The 18,318-nt window shown below is 38.1% G+C and overlaps 3 protein-coding genes across 4 annotated transcripts in view; 1 reads left to right on the top strand and 2 right to left on the bottom strand.

The window, feature by feature from the left end:
- The window catches only part of usp10 (ubiquitin specific peptidase 10), a 37,832-nt gene extending 34,393 nt beyond the window's left edge, over window positions 1-3,439 (bottom strand). The window contains exon 1 of the mRNA XM_084109745.1: window positions 3,132-3,439. Coding sequence (XP_083965871.1) covers window positions 3,132-3,152 — 21 coding nt within the window. The 5' untranslated portion in view covers window positions 3,153-3,439. The remainder of the gene's footprint in view (window positions 1-3,131) is intronic.
- A 4,541-nt stretch (window positions 3,440-7,980) lies between these two features.
- marveld3 (MARVEL domain containing 3) lies at window positions 7,981-11,797 on the top strand. Of its 2 annotated transcripts, none has more exons than XM_084109200.1 (4): window positions 7,981-8,106; window positions 8,916-9,142; window positions 9,261-9,361; window positions 10,254-11,797. In XM_084109200.1, exons 2-4 carry the CDS (start codon window positions 8,919-8,921, stop codon window positions 10,859-10,861), a joined length of 933 nt encoding a protein of 310 aa, XP_083965326.1. In that variant the 5' UTR covers window positions 7,981-8,106; window positions 8,916-8,918; the 3' UTR covers window positions 10,862-11,797. The 2 variants fall into 2 exon arrangements, with proteins under 2 accessions (XP_083965326.1, XP_083965327.1); XM_084109201.1 differs by having other exon boundaries at window positions 7,992-8,106; window positions 8,897-9,142.
- A 7-nt stretch (window positions 11,798-11,804) lies between these two features.
- Window positions 11,805-18,318, bottom strand: part of phlpp2 (PH domain and leucine rich repeat protein phosphatase 2) — a 74,385-nt gene continuing 67,871 nt past the window's right edge. Inside the window, exon 20 of the mRNA XM_084109199.1 lies at window positions 11,805-18,250. Coding sequence (XP_083965325.1) covers window positions 16,979-18,250 — 1,272 coding nt within the window. The 3' untranslated portion in view covers window positions 11,805-16,978. The remainder of the gene's footprint in view (window positions 18,251-18,318) is intronic.

Raw genomic sequence — 18,318 nt, 5'->3', positions numbered from 1 at the left:
GCACAATCGCGAACATTAAAAAACAACTTTAAAGGCGATTTTCTCAATGTTTCGATTTTTTTTGCACCCTCAGATTCCAGATTTTCAAATAGTTGTATCACGGCCAAATATTGTCCTATCCTAACAAACAATACATCTATGGAAAGCTTATTTATTCAGCTCAAAAAAATTGACCCATGTGACTGGTTTTGTGGTCCAGGGTCACAAATCAACCAAATTTAAGGAACTTCCCCAGCTCAAATTGTTTTATTTTGTTCACATTTTTTCAGGTGAATGACAAACAAATAGTGATGCCAAAATATTGAATGTCAAAAGGCAAAAACATGGGTCACATTCCACATAGCTGAAACTTTTTCCTTTAAAGATGAATGTCTGAAGAACAAAATGTTGAAACTAGAAATGCATCTTTTGTCCCTCTATCAAAACAACTGCATAGAACATTCCTGTCCGAGTGCCATAAATATTTTTCCCTTAAGTTTGCGCGCCTGTAACTCAAGAAGTATTAAAGATATCTTAATATGATTTTACATTCTGGTTCTTAGCAAACTTTTCTTTTGCCATGTTTCAATAAACATCCAAGACTTTTTATTTTTTTGGCTTTCTTCAATTATGTTTTTCACCAGAAAGATTAACAAAATTAAATATTTGAGCCAGGGACCTCTGAGTTGACACGAGATGACCTTATAGAGAATGGGAACATGACATCAGCAGTGCAATGCATTCTGGGACTTAAGGACACAGACAATACAGTAGAGACAGTAGTAGTGGAGGTAGACATTAGTTTATATTATACGGTTGAAAAACACATAAGAATGGCGAATGCTTGCTATGTTAAGAACTGCCACATCCGCTTGGGAAATCCGATCCGACTCCAAAACTAATCTTGATCAACTTTTTTTTCTTATTTAATTTACCGTCTTGAAAATCTTAAAGGGATATTTCACCGCTGGAAAGATGAATGTGTATTTAAATTGGGTCATTTATGTAGTAGAAATGTGAAATTATTTTAGAAGTTGGTGCCTTCTAGACTGAGAAAAGCCAGAAAATGTATTTTTGGCTCATGTGGATGAAAGACAACAACTCCCAGAATGCACTTGCTTCGCTGCCCTATGAGGCCACTCCCAAGCCACGCCTACCGGTTACAGAAGGCAATATCGTAAGAAATGATACAACTAGGCTACTAGTCGACTCGAAACTGAAAAAACGGCGTTTTATCGTGAGATCCCCCTATGGGCGGGTTGAAGACATGCGGAACGAGCTCCTCCTACTGGCTGTAGTCTCTCGCCTCTGGCCAAAACAGCCTCAGATGACGCAAAATGACGATTTTTGCGTCATCTGAGGTTTTTTCTCCAGACACACAATACAGAAATCTCTCGTCTCAGGGGGACAAGAGGGAGGGAAGCACGGTCATTCGAAAATACTACCGGGTTTCTACTGATACAAAGCTTAATGCTAATCGGTGAAATATCCCTTTAACTTTTATTATTATTATTATTAGTATATGTAATTTTAAGTACTTTTTACAAATTAAAAATATAAAATAAAACAATTTTGTTAAGAATTTTAAACTAGTATAGCTTCAAAACATGTAGCCTAGTAAACAGTAGTAAACAGAGGAACAGAGACACACATTACAAGCAATTAACAGAGTGCTTTCAGTATTTATGAGTATCTTAACGTTTTCCATTCAAGAGCTGTGAGTGAGTTTTACTTGAACAGTTTTGTCTAATTAATTAGAACTGTTCAAGTAAATTAATGAAGACGAAGAATGGGAAGTCTGACATATGCGCTGTAAAAAAAAAAAAAAAAAATCCAGATACTGTCAAAACAAGACTTTTCTGCTTTAATTCCACAAATTTGCCAAATATCAGCCAACCACTAGTGAATATACTTAGCAAAAAATAACTTTGCTATGAACATAGCTGTAACAAAATACATGTGAATAATAAAATGTAACATTAGAATTATACAGAGCTATGAATAAACACTTTAGAAATGCCAAAGTTAATAGAAAATAACAAGATCCTTCATGTTTACATGAATACTGACAGGTAGCCTGACTAAGCAAAACACCTTGACAGGACCTCGTGCTTTATGCATCTAGATTGTCTATTACAACACAAGCATATTCCATTAACCAGAAATACCCATAAGTTGACATTAAGAAACCGACCATATTTCAACCCAATACAATGTAGCGCTACAAGCCATCCAACTTTATGAAAGTGGCAAACTTGAAGATCGCACATTGTTATTTACATATGACAGCCCGATTCAGAACATTAAACACAATTGGGATGCATTTTAATATGCAGGACTTTACATTAAGGACAGCACAGTATCGTGCAGCATGTGGCTAACAGTTGAGCTACAATGATGTACGTTAGCATCTACATCGTGCCTCGTTTAAAGTTAGCTGACTTCAAAACCAGTCTGAAGCGCCTGGAAATACAGTATAATGTTGACGAGCTGTCATCGAAAATGTAATGGATGCCATGTGCTCAATAAACAAGCGAAAAACTCAAACGCAAGAGTATGAATGAGGTTGAAGACAGGAAGCGATACCGCCCCCAATCAACAGGCCTATTTCACTACATTAGCCACACGACGCGACTATTTCAACTTGTTTCAACTCAAGACACTTAATGGAAGCAATTCATACCCTCTTACTGTATTTAGTGGAGTGTGATAGACATGCAATATCCGACAGAAATGTCGCCATAAGCGCGGTATGTTCACAGTGAGGGAAGACGTTCGTCGGCTAATGACCGTTATTAAATGAGCACGCGCGCGTGGCCAGGCCGCTGCAGCAGCGCGAGCGAGTGGGCCACACACAAACTCATGGCCGAAAACCTCACACTCAGCGCAAAGTCATACACGCGGCCCTCGTGACAGCTTAATATCGTTCGTAAAGCGTGCTTGTGGAGCTCGCCTGAGTGTGAGCTAGCTGACAGAAAGTGAGTGGTTCTGAATAAGCGCGTGAGGCCTGCAGCCATGCTGCTGATTCAATGAGCTCGCGCGCGCGCACACCTCACACTCCGACAGAAAGTGCAGCACAGGACAAAACACCCAGTCTGAATGATATTATGATCTAAAATGCAACATTAAAAGAGGCAGAAGTGTTTTCCTACCTGGTTACTGTGCGAGGCCATGCTCCCGGTGAGATTTCTCCACAATCACAAGATGAATGTTCTCTCGGGGGGAAAAGGGGTGAGGTGAGTTTGTAGTACTTGGTATTACCAATAAACGCCTACTGTGACATGGTTTCCATTTTGCTATGGTTTGTCATTCAGTGGTTTTACTCAGGTTCAGTGCCACTACTCCAGCATATCACGCCGTTTCCCCCACCGTCGCCGCCATCTTTATCTCGCGCCTGTGTGTGTGCTGCCAGTGGCTCGCTCGCGCGCGCACCCTTCTCAACGAGCTCGTGTGCGTGTGCGTGCGCCGTGCGTTGACGTCCAACCATGCGTCCAACCAGGAGGGTGGGCGCGCCAAAATGACGTACAAATTCAAACTTGCACTAGTTTACTGTAACCATTTTTTTAATATATATAATCTGTTACTATAAAGGTACAGCTAATACTTAAATGAATTAGAATCGCAGCCTACTTTTCCACATTTCTTTAATGATGCATTTCTCAAATCTCTTAGGTTCAATAAAAAAAAGTTTTCTCAATAAAGAAAAGTAACAGATTCTTGAAATATTATGATGATTTATTTGGTAATGCCACTGATGCATAATGTTTCCTCTGTATGTGTTTATTCATGTTATTTTTTTTATTTTTTTTTCTCTCTTTTTTTAATTTTGTTTGTGAAACTTTACATATATTTGATGTAATTTCATTCCTGTAGAGGTTCTAAATGTCATTTATGTCTGCTTACTGTTTGATACATTGAAAAATATATATAAAAAAATAAAATTAAATAAATCTGTAAACATTTTTTATAATATGGGAACAATGAAGAAAAGCATTTTAACCCCTTCCCCCTATGTAGTCTTTAAGAACTATTTGGTAAAATATCTAAAAGTTAAAAAATAATAATTAATAATAATAATTAATAAACATAAAAAAGCAAGGATTTTGCTGGACTTATTGATAACTATAATTTATTATAATATTTTGTTAATTATTATAATATTTTGTTTTTTTTATATTTATTTATTTAAACTTCTCTTTTTAATTTATTTTTGTAACTGAGCCCTTGTTATATTGTTGAGTAAGTTGATTGTAAATTAAATGCCATCTTGTTTTAATTTTTTTTTCTGGTTTTCTTATTTATAAAAAAAATACTGTACGCCTTTTTATTTATTTTCATAAACAACATTAAATCGCCAGAGGCAATCATAAAAAATAAAAATAAAAATAAAGAAAAAGAGTCTTTACTGTCAATACCCATGCTGGTTTCACACAGTAAGAGCATACGAGTTACTGAGAATGGAGCTGTGTAGTTTGTAGTCCTAAAATCTTGGTTGTTTTTGACATGAATAAAATAAGGTCTGTGGTTAATATGTTGCTAACCATTTTCTACATGAGGACTACATCTACGCAAGAATGTAAGTTTACATGCATGATAAATTGGACAACAGGTGTTCTTATGTAATTTGTTAGCAACTTACAGATTTAAATGAAGGTTTGAACCATTATTGAGTGTGTATTTTCATCTGCCAGACCTGGCATATTAGTATTACATAGTGACATAATTTTGTGATGATGTAAACAAATGGTGAATCGTTTTGAATCTGTGTGTGTGTGTGTGTGTGTGTAGTCCTGGTATTCCCTACGTTATAGGGACCAAATGTCCCCACAAGTATAGTAATACCAGTTAAATTTGACCTTGTGGGGACATTTTTTTTGGTCCCCATAAGGAAACAAGCTTATAAATCATACAGAATTATCTTTTTTGAAAATCTAAAATACCAAAAAGTTTTCTGTGATAGGTTCAGTGTTAATATGGGAATAGAATATACAGTTTGTACAATATAAAAGACATTACACCAAGTCCCCGTAAAACATGGAAACTGGTGTGTGTGTGAGTGAGTGTGTGTGTGTTTGTGTGTGTGTGTGTGTTTGTGTGTGTGTGTGTTTAATCGGTTGATTGAAACGAACTGTCATAACAGTTTTACCGAAAATAATCTGATATCCCATTACTATTTGTATAATGTTTTTTTTTTTTTTTTTTTAATTAATGATAAATGCATACATAATAAAGAAGAAAGAAGAAAAAATTACATTTTACAAAAATAAATATTAAAAAGTTAAGAAAATATCATAAAGATGACACAGTGAGGTTTTTAAGGGCTCTGGGGTTGTCCAGCTGGGATTTAAGAAATTATTTACAGAAAATTAAAAGGCTTAGCACCATTTGTTCAACTCATTAAATTAAACAACACAAATCTTCCAGGTTGGCCTAAAAAATGTCACACTCTTCTTTGAAGATAAAGCTAAATACATAATAATAGTAATAATAGTAATAGTAATTGAAATAGCTCAGCGCAACAAATGTTTCAAGTGGTTTTCCCAAATTCAACTGAAAATGCAACTTTTAATGACTTTTGCAGTCTCAAAATTATTCAACCCCTTCATGGCAAGCATCTTTAGTATTTAGTAGAACACACTTTTGCTGTTATGACCAGCTGCAAACGAGATGTATAACCAGACACCAGCTTCTGGCAGCGTTTCTGAGGAATCTGAGCCCGTTCCTCATGAGCAATGGCCTCCAGGTCAGTAATATTGTTGGGTTTGCGTGCTGCAACCGCCTTCTTCAAATCCCACCAGAGATTTACTATGAGGTTCAAGTCAGGTGACTGATGACATGACGTTTTCTCCTAGGGTTTTTTAGGATACTTCAATGAATCCATCTTGCCTTCCACACACTGCAGGTTTCAAGTTCCAGAGGATACAAAGCAGCCCCAGAGCATCACCAAGCCTATGGTGCCTTCCTCCAGACATACCGCTGATCCATAGGGCCGAAAAGTTCCAGTTTTTGTTAATTGCTCCACAGAACAGAATCCCACAACTTCTGTGGCTTATTTATATGATTTTGAGCACTTTTCTTGTGCTTTTGGGTCAGTTGTGGTGTACGTCTTGGTGTACGAGTTCTGGCATGTGTTTATTACGTGCCTTACTGTGCAAGCTGAAACCTGATGGCCTGTTCTTTTGCAGTCAATCAAGGGTTTTTCTGAGCCTTCTCAGAAATCTGGTTGCAGCTGTTGATATCCTTTTTCTGCCCCGTACAGTTAGTGGAACCACTGTTCCTTGAACTTTGAACTTGCAAATTATGCTTCCAGTGATGATATCTTCTCTTAACATTTTTGGCCATTCTTTTGACTTTCCCATATTTCTAACATGCAGTCAAACGTGACACTCAACAAGCCTATAGCCAGGGGTGCGTTTCCCAAAAGCATCGTTAGCCAAATGCCGCAAGTTCCGTATTATATATTTTATAAGTTCAGCATAGTTCAACGAGTCAGTGTTTCCCAAAAACATAGTTCTAACGAACATTCGCAAACAGCATTGCAAAGTTGTGTGGTTGGAACCACAGCTCTCGAGCTGTGGTTAGAAGCATAGTTTCTTGTTTGCATGACATGTGGACTCAGTAAATCATTACCTTGAGCAAAATAAGCAAGCCGACATTCAGTATAATCAGTATCTTTTATTCAGATTTAAAGCACTGTTTATGAAGAGTGCGCATGTGCGAACGTGAGAAATAACTGAGAAAAATATGAGATAGTCCTCAGATGCCATATCTGTAATTTATAGCAAAACATCTAGCGTTAATTAAATCTCAAACAGATTCATTAAAAGAGGTTATTACTCCACCACCTGCGTGACATCATTAACCAACGTGGTTGAACTACCGATTTGCGACAATACGGTTTTGGGAAACAGTCGTGACTAGCAAGTTGATTTCTTCAACGATGCATCGTACTATGGTAGTTAAGCAGCGAGTTACGCCATTGTATGGGAAACGCACCCCAGTTCAGATATTTCATGTGTTCTTGCTCAAGCACACCTGTCATTAAAAGTTGCACTTTCAGTTGAATTTGGGGAAACCACTTCGGCAAACAGCCGAAAGTCTTTAAATGTTGCCAACAAACCTGATTTGCAATGGGGGTTGAAAAATTTGGATTACAACATTAGATATTCATTATCATCTATCTATCTATAGTTTTGTTGTATTATTATATTGTGCGCAGAACCTTTGGATATTTTAAAATTGTATGGATTCACTGATCTTTAATAGAGATCAGTGTATGGATTCCCTATGGATACTGTTGTATTTAAACTTTACCCTGACTATGTACATTTAGACCTAGTTTCAAAGACAGGGCTTAGACTAAACCAGGATTAGGCCTTAGTTTAATTAGGGAATTTAAGTTGCTTTTATTAACGTGCCGTAGAAAAAAAACATTACTGGTCTGCATCTTGAGACAAAACAGTGGCACTGACATATTTTAAGATATGTCAGTGCAAGTTGCTTTCAGTTAAAACAGCTCAATAATGCATTTTAGTCTGGGACTAGATTTACAGTAAGCCTTGTCTGTGAAACCGGAGGATAGCCTAGTTTGAATTTGCGAGTTGTTAACGATTAAATTACTGATTTGCATATTCCTTCTCACTGAAAGACATAAGGCTTGTTTGACTTGAACCGGTATGCTTTTGAATCGCTCTGGCGGTACTTTGATGTCATAAACCGATCGGTCTGTGCAGCGCCGGTTCAAGTCGATCAAGCCTATTGGCTATATCAAGCACGTGTTGCTTTAATAAAATATAGGCTAAAACTAATCGCCATTCAAAACCCGAGGCCGAGGGTCAACCATGTCGGATAGTAAAGCGATCACCAACAGACTCATTTTGGGCAGGGATTTATGTAATACTTCTTTTGTCACTCTTTTTCACCTAATATAGTAATGCAATTTCAGATGGAGCCATATTTCAGCACACCGTTTCAAGTTGAACACAGTGACGTCATGATGACGCATCTGTGAGGGCGGATTCAGAGTCAGACAGGTTTCACAGGTGTGCAGCACCGCAACAATAACACCAGAGAACTGAACGAAACTCAGACAAATCACTGCTTATTTCGTTCATTTCTTTGTAAAAGGTAGGCTCCGGGTTCATTAATTGCTTTGTTACTGAGTTACATGTAAGATTTTCGTTACCTAGTACGGTTTATTTTGGTGATTTGATTCAGGAAATTAGACCATCTTGTTCCCTATACGGATAGACTAGGTAAAACGTTTACTTTACTTTTAATTAAACTGAACAATATTTTTAGATCAGACTTTGAATAAATATATAAAACCACCACAACTAGCTCATCAACATCAGTTAATTTATAATGTAACACCGATGTCTTGTGTGTTGGTTTCATTATCCGGGGACTTTATACTCACGTGAACGTGCATCAAGTTTAAAACACATGTGAACTTGTGAAATAGGCTACTAACAGGAAACGTTCCCACAACTTTCACTGTTTTGTAAAGATTATATAAATGTTAAGATAAAACGTTCTTTGTATAGGCTAATATTTATAGAACGTTCATGTATTAATAACTTATGCGTTCTCATGATGTTGAGAGAAACGTTCTTAGAACAACGTTATTGGAACATCTTTATTATGTTTGTACTTGATTTACCTAACATCCTAACAGAACATTTTGGAACATCCTCATGATGTTATTTGTACTTATGACTATATGAATGTATATGTTAAACTTCTTGAAATGTTACAAATAGATGTTTAGAGAATGTTTTATTGTAAGTAAAAAGTGAGGTTATGAGAATGTTGTACTAACATCATAACCTTTGAAATAACGTTCTAATCATGACATGGACATTTTAGCATTTTAGAAACATTGCAAATCACTGTTCCCACATCATAAATTTGTTAGCTGGGTTCTCGTTTCTTAGGCAATGCCAAAATCAAACCGGCATCATCACACAAGGGACAAAGACTACTCTGGTCGAGACAGGAATGATGAAGGGGGATGCGAGCACAGACAGGACAGGAGATACAGAGAGGACAGAAGAACACCTGATGGAGACGACAGATCACGAAGCCACCGGGAGAAAAGAGATGCTGACACACAGAGGGACCCTCGCGTGTACGAGGCCACCCGGCATCATAGTCAGGGAGTGTAAGGACTGATTTTGATGTGCTCTTTCTCACCCGCAAAAATAGTTCTGTTCTAAAACATGCAAAACTGTGCATGCGTTCTGTGACTTTCTGCCCTGATGTTTTAATATTTTCTACAGGCCCAGTTACACTGAGACTTTACCTTCATACTATGAAGACAGTCAATCATATCATCATACAGGGGCACTTTACACCCTAAAATACATTACAACAAGCAGAGGTAAATTCATTTTTGAACTAATTATGTTTGCTTCAACCTGCTTTGGGTTTTTTTTCTAACCAGTTAGTGTCCCAGAATGGCTTTTGCCTGTCACTTTTATAATAGTGTAAAATTGTGATTTTTAGAGTTTTGTTTTAATGGATTAAAATGAAATGACTAAAATGTTAGTATGTTTTTATTTACACATTGGGGTGGTTAAGATTTGTGTTAATGTTTTTGAAAGAATTGTAAAAATACAGTAAAATAAGTAATATTGAACATGTCTAAAATGTCATTTATTCCTTTGATGACAAAGCTGAATTTTCAGCATCATTACTCATTACCTAAAAAAATACTTTTTTGTGTTAATTTTTCTCACCTGGGCTGGGCATGCTTGTTTGTTTTATAATAACAAAACAAAAAAATATATATTTTTGGCAAATGTCAAGGTCCTTTCAAACCAAAGGTGAAACGACTCAGGAGAAGAAAGTTCAACACTCTTACTTGAGCAATAAAAACAAACGCAAATGTTATATTTAACCAGTCATTTTTGCTTATGGTTGAATTGGGTCATCGAAGGTCAGCAGAAAAGACATTGGTTAATAAAGTACGATTAAATGATGTATTATTTAACATTTTAATTATTGCAGTTTTGCTAAATTTCACTGTTTTTATTCATATTGAGGAATACTGAATCTGTTTTGTGCAAGTGAGATGAGTAAATGCTCACATTTAGTCTAGAACCACAAGAACCATCATGTTCACACAATGCCTACTTGTAATGTGTTACCCCCAACACTGATTATAAATGTCTTTAATGTCACATTTGTTGAATACAACTATTCATTTCTTTATTGACCCTAAACAGTATTCATGAAATACATTTTAATGTGCATATGTTCATGTCCTGTAGGCATCTGTCAGGCCATGGAATTCTTCTTAAGCTTGTTGATCGTCATCTGTGCCGGAGTGAACCATAGTAACTCGGGCCGGTATCGGGATATCGCCAGCTTAGGCGGTCTGTACCAGTACTATTACGGAGGAGCCAACGCATTCACTGGAGCAGAGGCGCAGAAGGTCCAGCAGCTCGACGACCAGTTCTACCAACTCAAACTGCCCCCTTACGTCTACAGCATGGCATGCGGCGGGGCGTTGATGCTTTATGCTGGTGCCATGCTGGCCCTCGGCGTGTTTCGCATGCCCTACCGTTTCCCCCCTCTGCTGCTGGCTGAAGCCCTGTTGGATGCGCTCATAGGTCTTGGTTTCATTCCCGCTATCGCTTTCTACTTCATAAAGCTGCAGGAGATCTACAACAACTCCATCTGTAAAGAGAGGGAAGCGATGTACAGCAGCAAAGGTCACCGAGGATTTGAGTGCAATCTCAACGGGGCAGACATTGCAGGAGGGTTGTTTGGCGTTCTGGGGATTATTATTTTCCCCATCAGTGCAGTGTTGGCCATCAGAGGCTTCAGAAGTGTGCTGAAGATGAAGCGGAGGCCGGCTGAAGACAACAACCTCTGAGTGTTACGCCAGTTCATGAATGTGGGAATCACAGATCTCACACCCATGTAAATGCTTTGGTTAGTATTTTTACAACGTCTGAAGGATATATATTTTTTTCATTTTTTTTTGCTTTACATTTTATTATAAAAGGACTTTTGCACATTTTTATACTTTTATTAAAAAAAACTTTTGGTAGCAATTTGCTGAAAGCCATTTTAATGCATTAATTATGCATTGTAATGCACCTATTGTGCATTACAATGCATTACTCATGAATAGTTGCGACTACAGTTATAATACATTATAATACTCATCCGTTTATTGAACACACATTTAGAAAGTATAATGCATTAAAGCATGTGAAAAACAATCAATTTCAGATGCCACAAGGAATCTGCTAATATTATATTTAGTGCAGTCAAATCAATTACTTAAGATTAATTGCATTAACATAAGTTTGTTTATACAATGTGTGTGTGTATATATATAATATTTGTGTGTCTGTGTACACAAACACACACATATTACATAAACTTATGTTAGATGCAATTAATTGATCCGACAGCACTAATTATAATGCATTTTAACTTTGGTTACAATTATTTATGAAAAGATATAATGCACATTGTGAATGCCTTTATAATGCATTATGCATAAAAGCTTTAATTAAAATGTTACCATACTTTTTTCCCCCTTCATATAATCATCAAAGACTCATCTCATTTGATTAATCAATTAGAAATAAACAATGTTACATTAAATTACACAAAATGAATTCTACGTTATATGCTGCATATTCATTGGTGAATTGTCTACCTTTGGTGCCACAGTTTGTAATTGAACCTAAAGCTGAATCATTTGTTTTTCTTTTTATATGTGCATCTATTATAAGGAATATTAAAGTATTTTAAAACAAATGTGCAAATACATCTGATAAAGAACTTCTGTGAGATCAAAGACGCATGTTTCACAGTAAAAATTTTATTGCTACTTGGCTGAAAAGTCAATTAAAAATACAGCTTTCTGCTCAAAACTAAGCATAGCAGCATCTGAAATGAAACGATGAGCCAGAACCCACTCTAAAAGTCCCAAGAAGTACAGTCCTAGCTGACAGACAGCAAAAGTGCTCGCGTTTAGTCCTTTTACGAAATCAGTAAAACAACTCGAATGCTCTCCTAAACTAAAAACAATGAAATAATTTAACACAATGAAAATAGTCAGCAGTGTACTGCATGTTAAAATAGAAACTTAAAAATATAATATACATTATGCTTCAGATATTAAAACAATTTTGTTATAAACAAAAGTTAATATAGTTTTATACAAATAATCACATGATAATATATTCTTTATATTATATATTTATAGTCATTTATATAGGGCATGCTTCTCACATTAAATACATGAATAATTAGTCTCTTCAAAGATAGTACCTTGATGGGTGACGGTGTACCATAGAACCCTTAAATCCTAGATTCTGCACTGGAGGACCTATAAATTTGCATGAACGATGAAGTACAAAAATAAACCTCAGCTTCTTGGCATTGAGAGGAAATATTAAAGCATCTCTTAAAAACAAAATGTACATAAATTATGACAAGATCAAGCTTTGGTCACATGTCAAACAACAGGAACTTCATCTTAAATCTCGTATGTCCAGAACGAACCATGATTATGTGCAAAAAGGTCAATGAATACGCCAGATAAAGATGCGTTGTTGCATTAGAAAGAAAATATTGTCTCTGTCGGGGTAAAACCGCAATCACACGTTTCATGCACCAACAGAAACTCGCACACCGCGCACATTTGCAAACTGATTTGAGACAAATGCTTTCTTTGTTGAAAATACAGAGGATGAAGCACGTTTCGTCGAGTCACAAAGCAGAGACATGCTGTATTGTTGAATTAGGTCAAGACTTTTCCAAATTGAAGTGCAAATATGATCACTGTTTCAGTCAAGTTTCTTGAACGCAGACAAACAGATAGCCACACCCCCAAGCTCACGCCATTGGTTGAGACTGGTTTCAGTGTCAGGCAAAAGCACAAAGCACACACTAGAATCCAGAATGTTTACACTTTTTGTGGGAATCAAGCTTTAAATGGATTGTTTATACAGTAATTCAGCTGGGATAGGAGGAAGCATCTTAAAAAGAAAACATCCAAAATTGCTTAATTGTGTGATCATATTTTTAATTTCTAAATCACGGCGGTGTTGTAAAATGTTCTTTTTGTTCTGCATGAGTGTTCCTAGAAAAGTTATAAAATCAGTTCAATAATGTGCTGAACCTGAAAAAAAAAAAAAAAACGCTTTCTCTAACTTTTATGTTCAGTTTGAATATAAACATGATCGAGATGATGTTCTAGTGCAATATCCAACTAAGACACCACTAACACACTGGCATACAAATCATTCTAATCACATAAAAAAAAGAATACTTCGTGCTCCATAATAGAGCATTAGAACCCCCAAATGTCCTATAAAGTTAAAAAATAACAACAAAAAATCCCAATATTTAATGTGAGCGGGGATGTTCTGTGCTTTGTGTTCTTCCTGTAAAGGAACAGTTCACCCTACAATGGAAATTATGCCATAATTTACTAATGTTGTTCCAAACTTGTATGACGTTCTTTCTTCTGTTGAACATAGAAGATATTTTGAGAAAAGTCCATACAATGGAAGTCAATGGTAACCAAAACTGTTTGGTTACCAACAAGAAAGTCATGCATAGGTTTGTAACGACATGATGAGGGTGAGTATTGTAATGATTGCAGAATTTTTATTTTTGGATGAACTATAGGAAGAATAACCTATGCCCTTCCATCTAACTGATGAATATAAACCTTATGGCTATTTGAATATAACGCATAGGAAAACTGCATTTGGCTAACTCAGAGTTTCACCTCAGCATGTTTTGGCCAGGAGAACAGATCACAAATGTTTAGGGGATCTAAAATATAACATTTTTCCATGTGGCAAAGCAACTAGCTTAGTTGCCTAGGCTGAAGAAACAATAGAAACAATATATTCTATTCATCAACAGAGCACTGCACTTGACACCCACAGACTTACACAAATTTATGGATTTTTTTCCCGTTTTAATAATTTTCAGATTGATAATCTAATTATCTAATTAGACATGTATGATTGTTGCATATATCACTTTTAATGATGCAGATATGCATCATGTCGTAGGGCTATAGAGGGTCTAAGGTGCTCATAAGCAGCATGATTTGCTGTATCCATGACATTTGTTTGAAAAATTACTTGCCATTTCTGTTTCCTTAAAAGAATAAAGCACTGCAGGGGATGAAGCGGTTCTATAGCTAATAACAGAGTTAGACTACATCTTTCTAACATAGCAAGCCGTCAAATGCTTGAACTCTGCCTCTTAGCACGGTATGAATCAGCATGTTGTGCCTCAATAACCTCATCTCTCCTCACAAACAAACAAAAGAAATGACATTTTAGGGGTTGTAACAGAAAGAATACCTACTTTCCGAAAGAGGCTATAAATCACAGCCTGGCATTGATTTTATATGCATTTCAACAAATAGCTAAAATGCTATTCTTAAATATGTCTATGTATATAGATTCTCTGAGCTATGTACAAAGTGCTTATACAGTGTAAAACTCTTTTACTTTATATGATTGTACAACAATACTTGATGCACTTAAGCATACAGCTCTAAATTATTTAGGGAGTCTAGGTATCAATTTCCAGCAAAATGTACTTGACATTTTTGAACGCGAAAAAAAAAGGGGATCGAAATATAAACACTAAAGAAATTTGAGGGAAAACCTGCTTTATGACCATTAAAGGAAAAAAAAAAGGAAAAAAACATGAGTCATCCACGCCACTGGCTTCAGCTCTTTAGCACCCGAGGGACGGATGAAATACTCAAAATAACTTACCTACCTTCAAATACCACTACTACATCTTTTGGCACAAGAGCTACAGTTTTATTCCTGTAGGCAATTAAAATTAACACCAGAAATGACTCTCTAATGCTTGCAGAAAAGTTAATGGCAGTAAAAGGTTGATTCAAAATCTTCTTGGATGTTAAATACCGGGATCCAGATTAGTTACATGGTGGCCTTTTCTCACAGCATACAGCAAACACAAATCGGTATGCAAGTTTGGCACAAAGAGCATTTACCAGCTGACCATGAAGAATATTAATTTAAAAAAAAAAGAAAAACACTCAAAATGTCTGCCATAATGAAAATAATTGACAAAAAGAATATTTTGAATCTCAAGATGAAAAGGCTTAAACATAATATCTGAGCATACAAATGTACTTGAGCTCATTTTCAAGTTGAACGTTTCATGGATGATCAAATTCAAGTACTGGATTTTTTAATATCATGCCAATGCTGACATTTTCTTTTCTTTTTTTTACGAGATGCGATTTATACATTTTAATTGTTGTTTCCCTTGCACACCTGTGTAAAGACAGTTTCTAATGAATTATGAGAGTGCACCTAATAAATTATAAACAATTTAATAAAACTGAGTGGGCTTTAGATAACATCACTAAATTTAATATCTTAAAATTAACAGTGGGATTTGCACTTCATTTTCCCTCATTTTAATTCCCTAATTCTTTATTAATATATTTATTTTAAAAAGGTTTGAAATGTATTAATGAATTGCAAAAAAGAAAAAAGAAAAAGTACTTGCAGGGAAAATCCTGAAAAAAACGTTGTTGTTTCCAATAAACACCACTAGATGTCTCCTCAAACCACAGGCACAGTGTTTTACTGCACAGAATTCCTTGATACTGTGATTGTGGCAATTACAAACTCAAATGACCCCATATGCAATAATACTTCTTTTTCCTCTGGTCCCCTTATTAAAATAAAACAAAACTCTAACCAGCATGTTTCCTTATACGTACCATGCATGGCTAAAATAGAGCACACACACACACACACACCGCACAATACGTGATATCATAAGCCCTGTGCCTCTCATACAAAAAAATGTCAGCTGTTCACTTTTTTCCTTGATAATGAGATGAGAAAATATCCCCAAACTCACTCAGAACAGCAAAACCACACTACTACAAAGACCCAATGATATTTTCATGGCTTGAGACTTTATAGTATGAGCTCTGTCGTGTAGTCATGGCACACTCGAAACTTCAAGTACAACCCGAGACAGCTCAAGTTATGATTTCAGACAGAGTTATGAGGTCTTTCTGCTCCCCAATTGACCGTAGCCATAAAGGTGTGACAATGCTTCCACTGAGTATTGGATGTACTAAGGAGTAGAGGTTTTTGTCTCCATCTCACTCTGACCTCCATCACTAGGCTGATTCCCTCTCCAGGTAAATCTGTCAGGGCTTGAACGTTACGTCGGGTGCATTGAACTCTTTGATCGCGCAGAGTGTTCCAGAGACCCCCATGGCTTTGTCTGGGAGATCCCGTATGCATACAAGTGAGGAGATCAGGGGAGGTGGCGAAAGCTCTGGTCAACAATACATCTTTTCACAACAAGTATTCTTTTTCCATGAAATGGAGCGGGATGTTACCAGCAGGTCAGATGGGGAAGAGATCCTTTTGACCCTCAGAAATATTCCTCACGGACTTCAAAAGTGCAGATTACTGACTAGTTTCCACTATGGGAAGGTAGAAGAACAAAACTGCACGTACACCAGAACAGTAAAGGCTCTCAGAACCTCAACCATGGTCAAGAGGCACTTTTCTCATCTTTTGGTCTCAGTTTAGCTGATAGTATCTTTCCACCAGAAGGCAAATGTGATCATTGAAGCCTACTTAAGCCTGTGACCTTTGATATAAAGGGCGAATGTCGAAATTAACTCGCGCATGGTGATGAATGAGGTACTCTAGCTCCATGCTGTGGTTTTTGGTCAGGAATAGCCCATGTATTTCCTCAATCAAAGACCTCAATCTTCATGATTTCATCGGTCCTGACATTTGCACCCATTTCCACCCTTCGGAGGTGGCTACGCCACCGCAGATCAGCTCAGGAATGCACATGCAGGGACCCACACGTGATGACGGTGCTAAATAAGAACTGGAATATCTCGAAGGCAGGAAGTGCGTGCTAGCCTCTTTGATGTGGCACTATGATGCGGAGATGCTCCGACGGTGCGGCCCGCTTGCACCCACTATAGAGCCGTGTCATAGACATCCTGTTGCAGGACGGTGGTGGGGTGGAGACCGGGGACGGTGGGGTGAGGATGTTCCCAGTTGGGGTCTCTTGCTGAGGGCGGTGTTGAAGGAGGCGGTGGCCCGGGAACCACAGGACTCTGGCCTCTCAGCTGCTCCCGCACATCCTGCTCCAGACTAGGCGGTATAATTAACTGGTCTTCTGGGTCTTGCTGGGCTGGTGCGGCAAAATATCCCGATTTCTTTTTAGGGGCCTCGAGTGCTACTTCAATGATGTTGTGGCTATCCTCCAGAGCCACTACCGAGCCATTGGAGAGCTTCTTCCCGAAGAGGCTGGAGGTGGACGGAGACTTCTTCAGATCCGAGATCTCTCGCCCACATACAGCCAGTAGGCAGCCGTTGGTGGCAGAAACCACAACACTGTTTTGCCGACGCATTTTGCTGTTGGGATAGTCCGAGCCCCTCAAATCGTGGCGGCCGTCCAGGTCCTTGGGACTTTCGGGTGGTCCAGAGCGCAGCTGAAAAGCACAGCAGTGAATGTCCACCTCCACCTCTAGCTTACTCCCGTTTGAGATGACGCCTTCTAAAGGAGCCTCATCGTCGCTGTCGAGCCCATTGTCTGAATGGTTGCTGGAGAAAGTGGCGCTGGAAGGTTGGCGCTGGAACAGAGCCGGGTGCGCCCCTGGCCCCAGACTGGCCAGCGGCCCCGTGTTACACAAGGTGGCAGCAGGATGAAGACTACAGCGACGCTCGGGACGAGCTGTTGGTCCTGAAGAGGGGTGCTCGTCCGAGGCAGTGGACCCAGCCTCGCTGCCCACTTCGGAGGCTGACATCTCGCTGTTGAACTCCGAGGCAATGCCGCTGCTAGATGATGGTGTGGCTGGGTCACCAGGGGAGACAGAGATCGGTAAAGGTGTCGGGGCAGGTGGTCCTCGGGCTTCTGCGGTCAAGAGAGGAGGCTCGCACGTACAGCTGTCTTCTCCGATATGCAAAGCCACCACTACTGCTCCAACATTATCCCGGCACCCATAGCTCTGTGCCAGCGTGCAGAGCTTTTTGGCAGCAGCGCGAGGGTCTCTGACAGCTAACACAGTGCTCACTGCCTCCTGGTATGAAACCTTCTGGAAGAGTGCTTTGTTTCCTAGGATCAGGAACTCATCCTGGGAACACAAAGGCTCTGTGTGCACCCAGGGTTTGGGAAGGACCCAAGGAAACAGGTAGGAACAGCCAAGTAACCGTGAGCAGCATGTCACCCCACTCACCTTGTTATCCTAAAGCACAAAAGAGCCAAATGATTAAAGACACAAATAAGCTTTTACTTCTCACTCATGGACATCTA

The sequence above is a fragment of the Abramis brama genome (genome assembly GCF_963993115.1).
Source record: "Abramis brama genome assembly, chromosome: 3".
Lineage (NCBI taxonomy): Eukaryota > Metazoa > Chordata > Actinopteri > Cypriniformes > Leuciscidae > Abramis > Abramis brama.
This window is presented reverse-complemented; position numbering and strand designations above follow the sequence as displayed.

Excerpts from the sequence above, each read along its gene's own strand:
- marveld3 (XM_084109200.1), top strand. The coding sequence starts at position 8,919 with ATGCCAAAATCAAACCGGCATCATCACACAAGGGACAAAGACTACTCT. Across the intron at positions 9,143-9,260 it reads CGGCATCATAGTCAGGGAGT|GCCCAGTTACACTGAGACTT; the intron begins GTAAGGACTGAT and ends TATTTTCTACAG. Across the intron at positions 9,362-10,253 it reads ATACATTACAACAAGCAGAG|GCATCTGTCAGGCCATGGAA; the intron begins GTAAATTCATTT and ends CATGTCCTGTAG.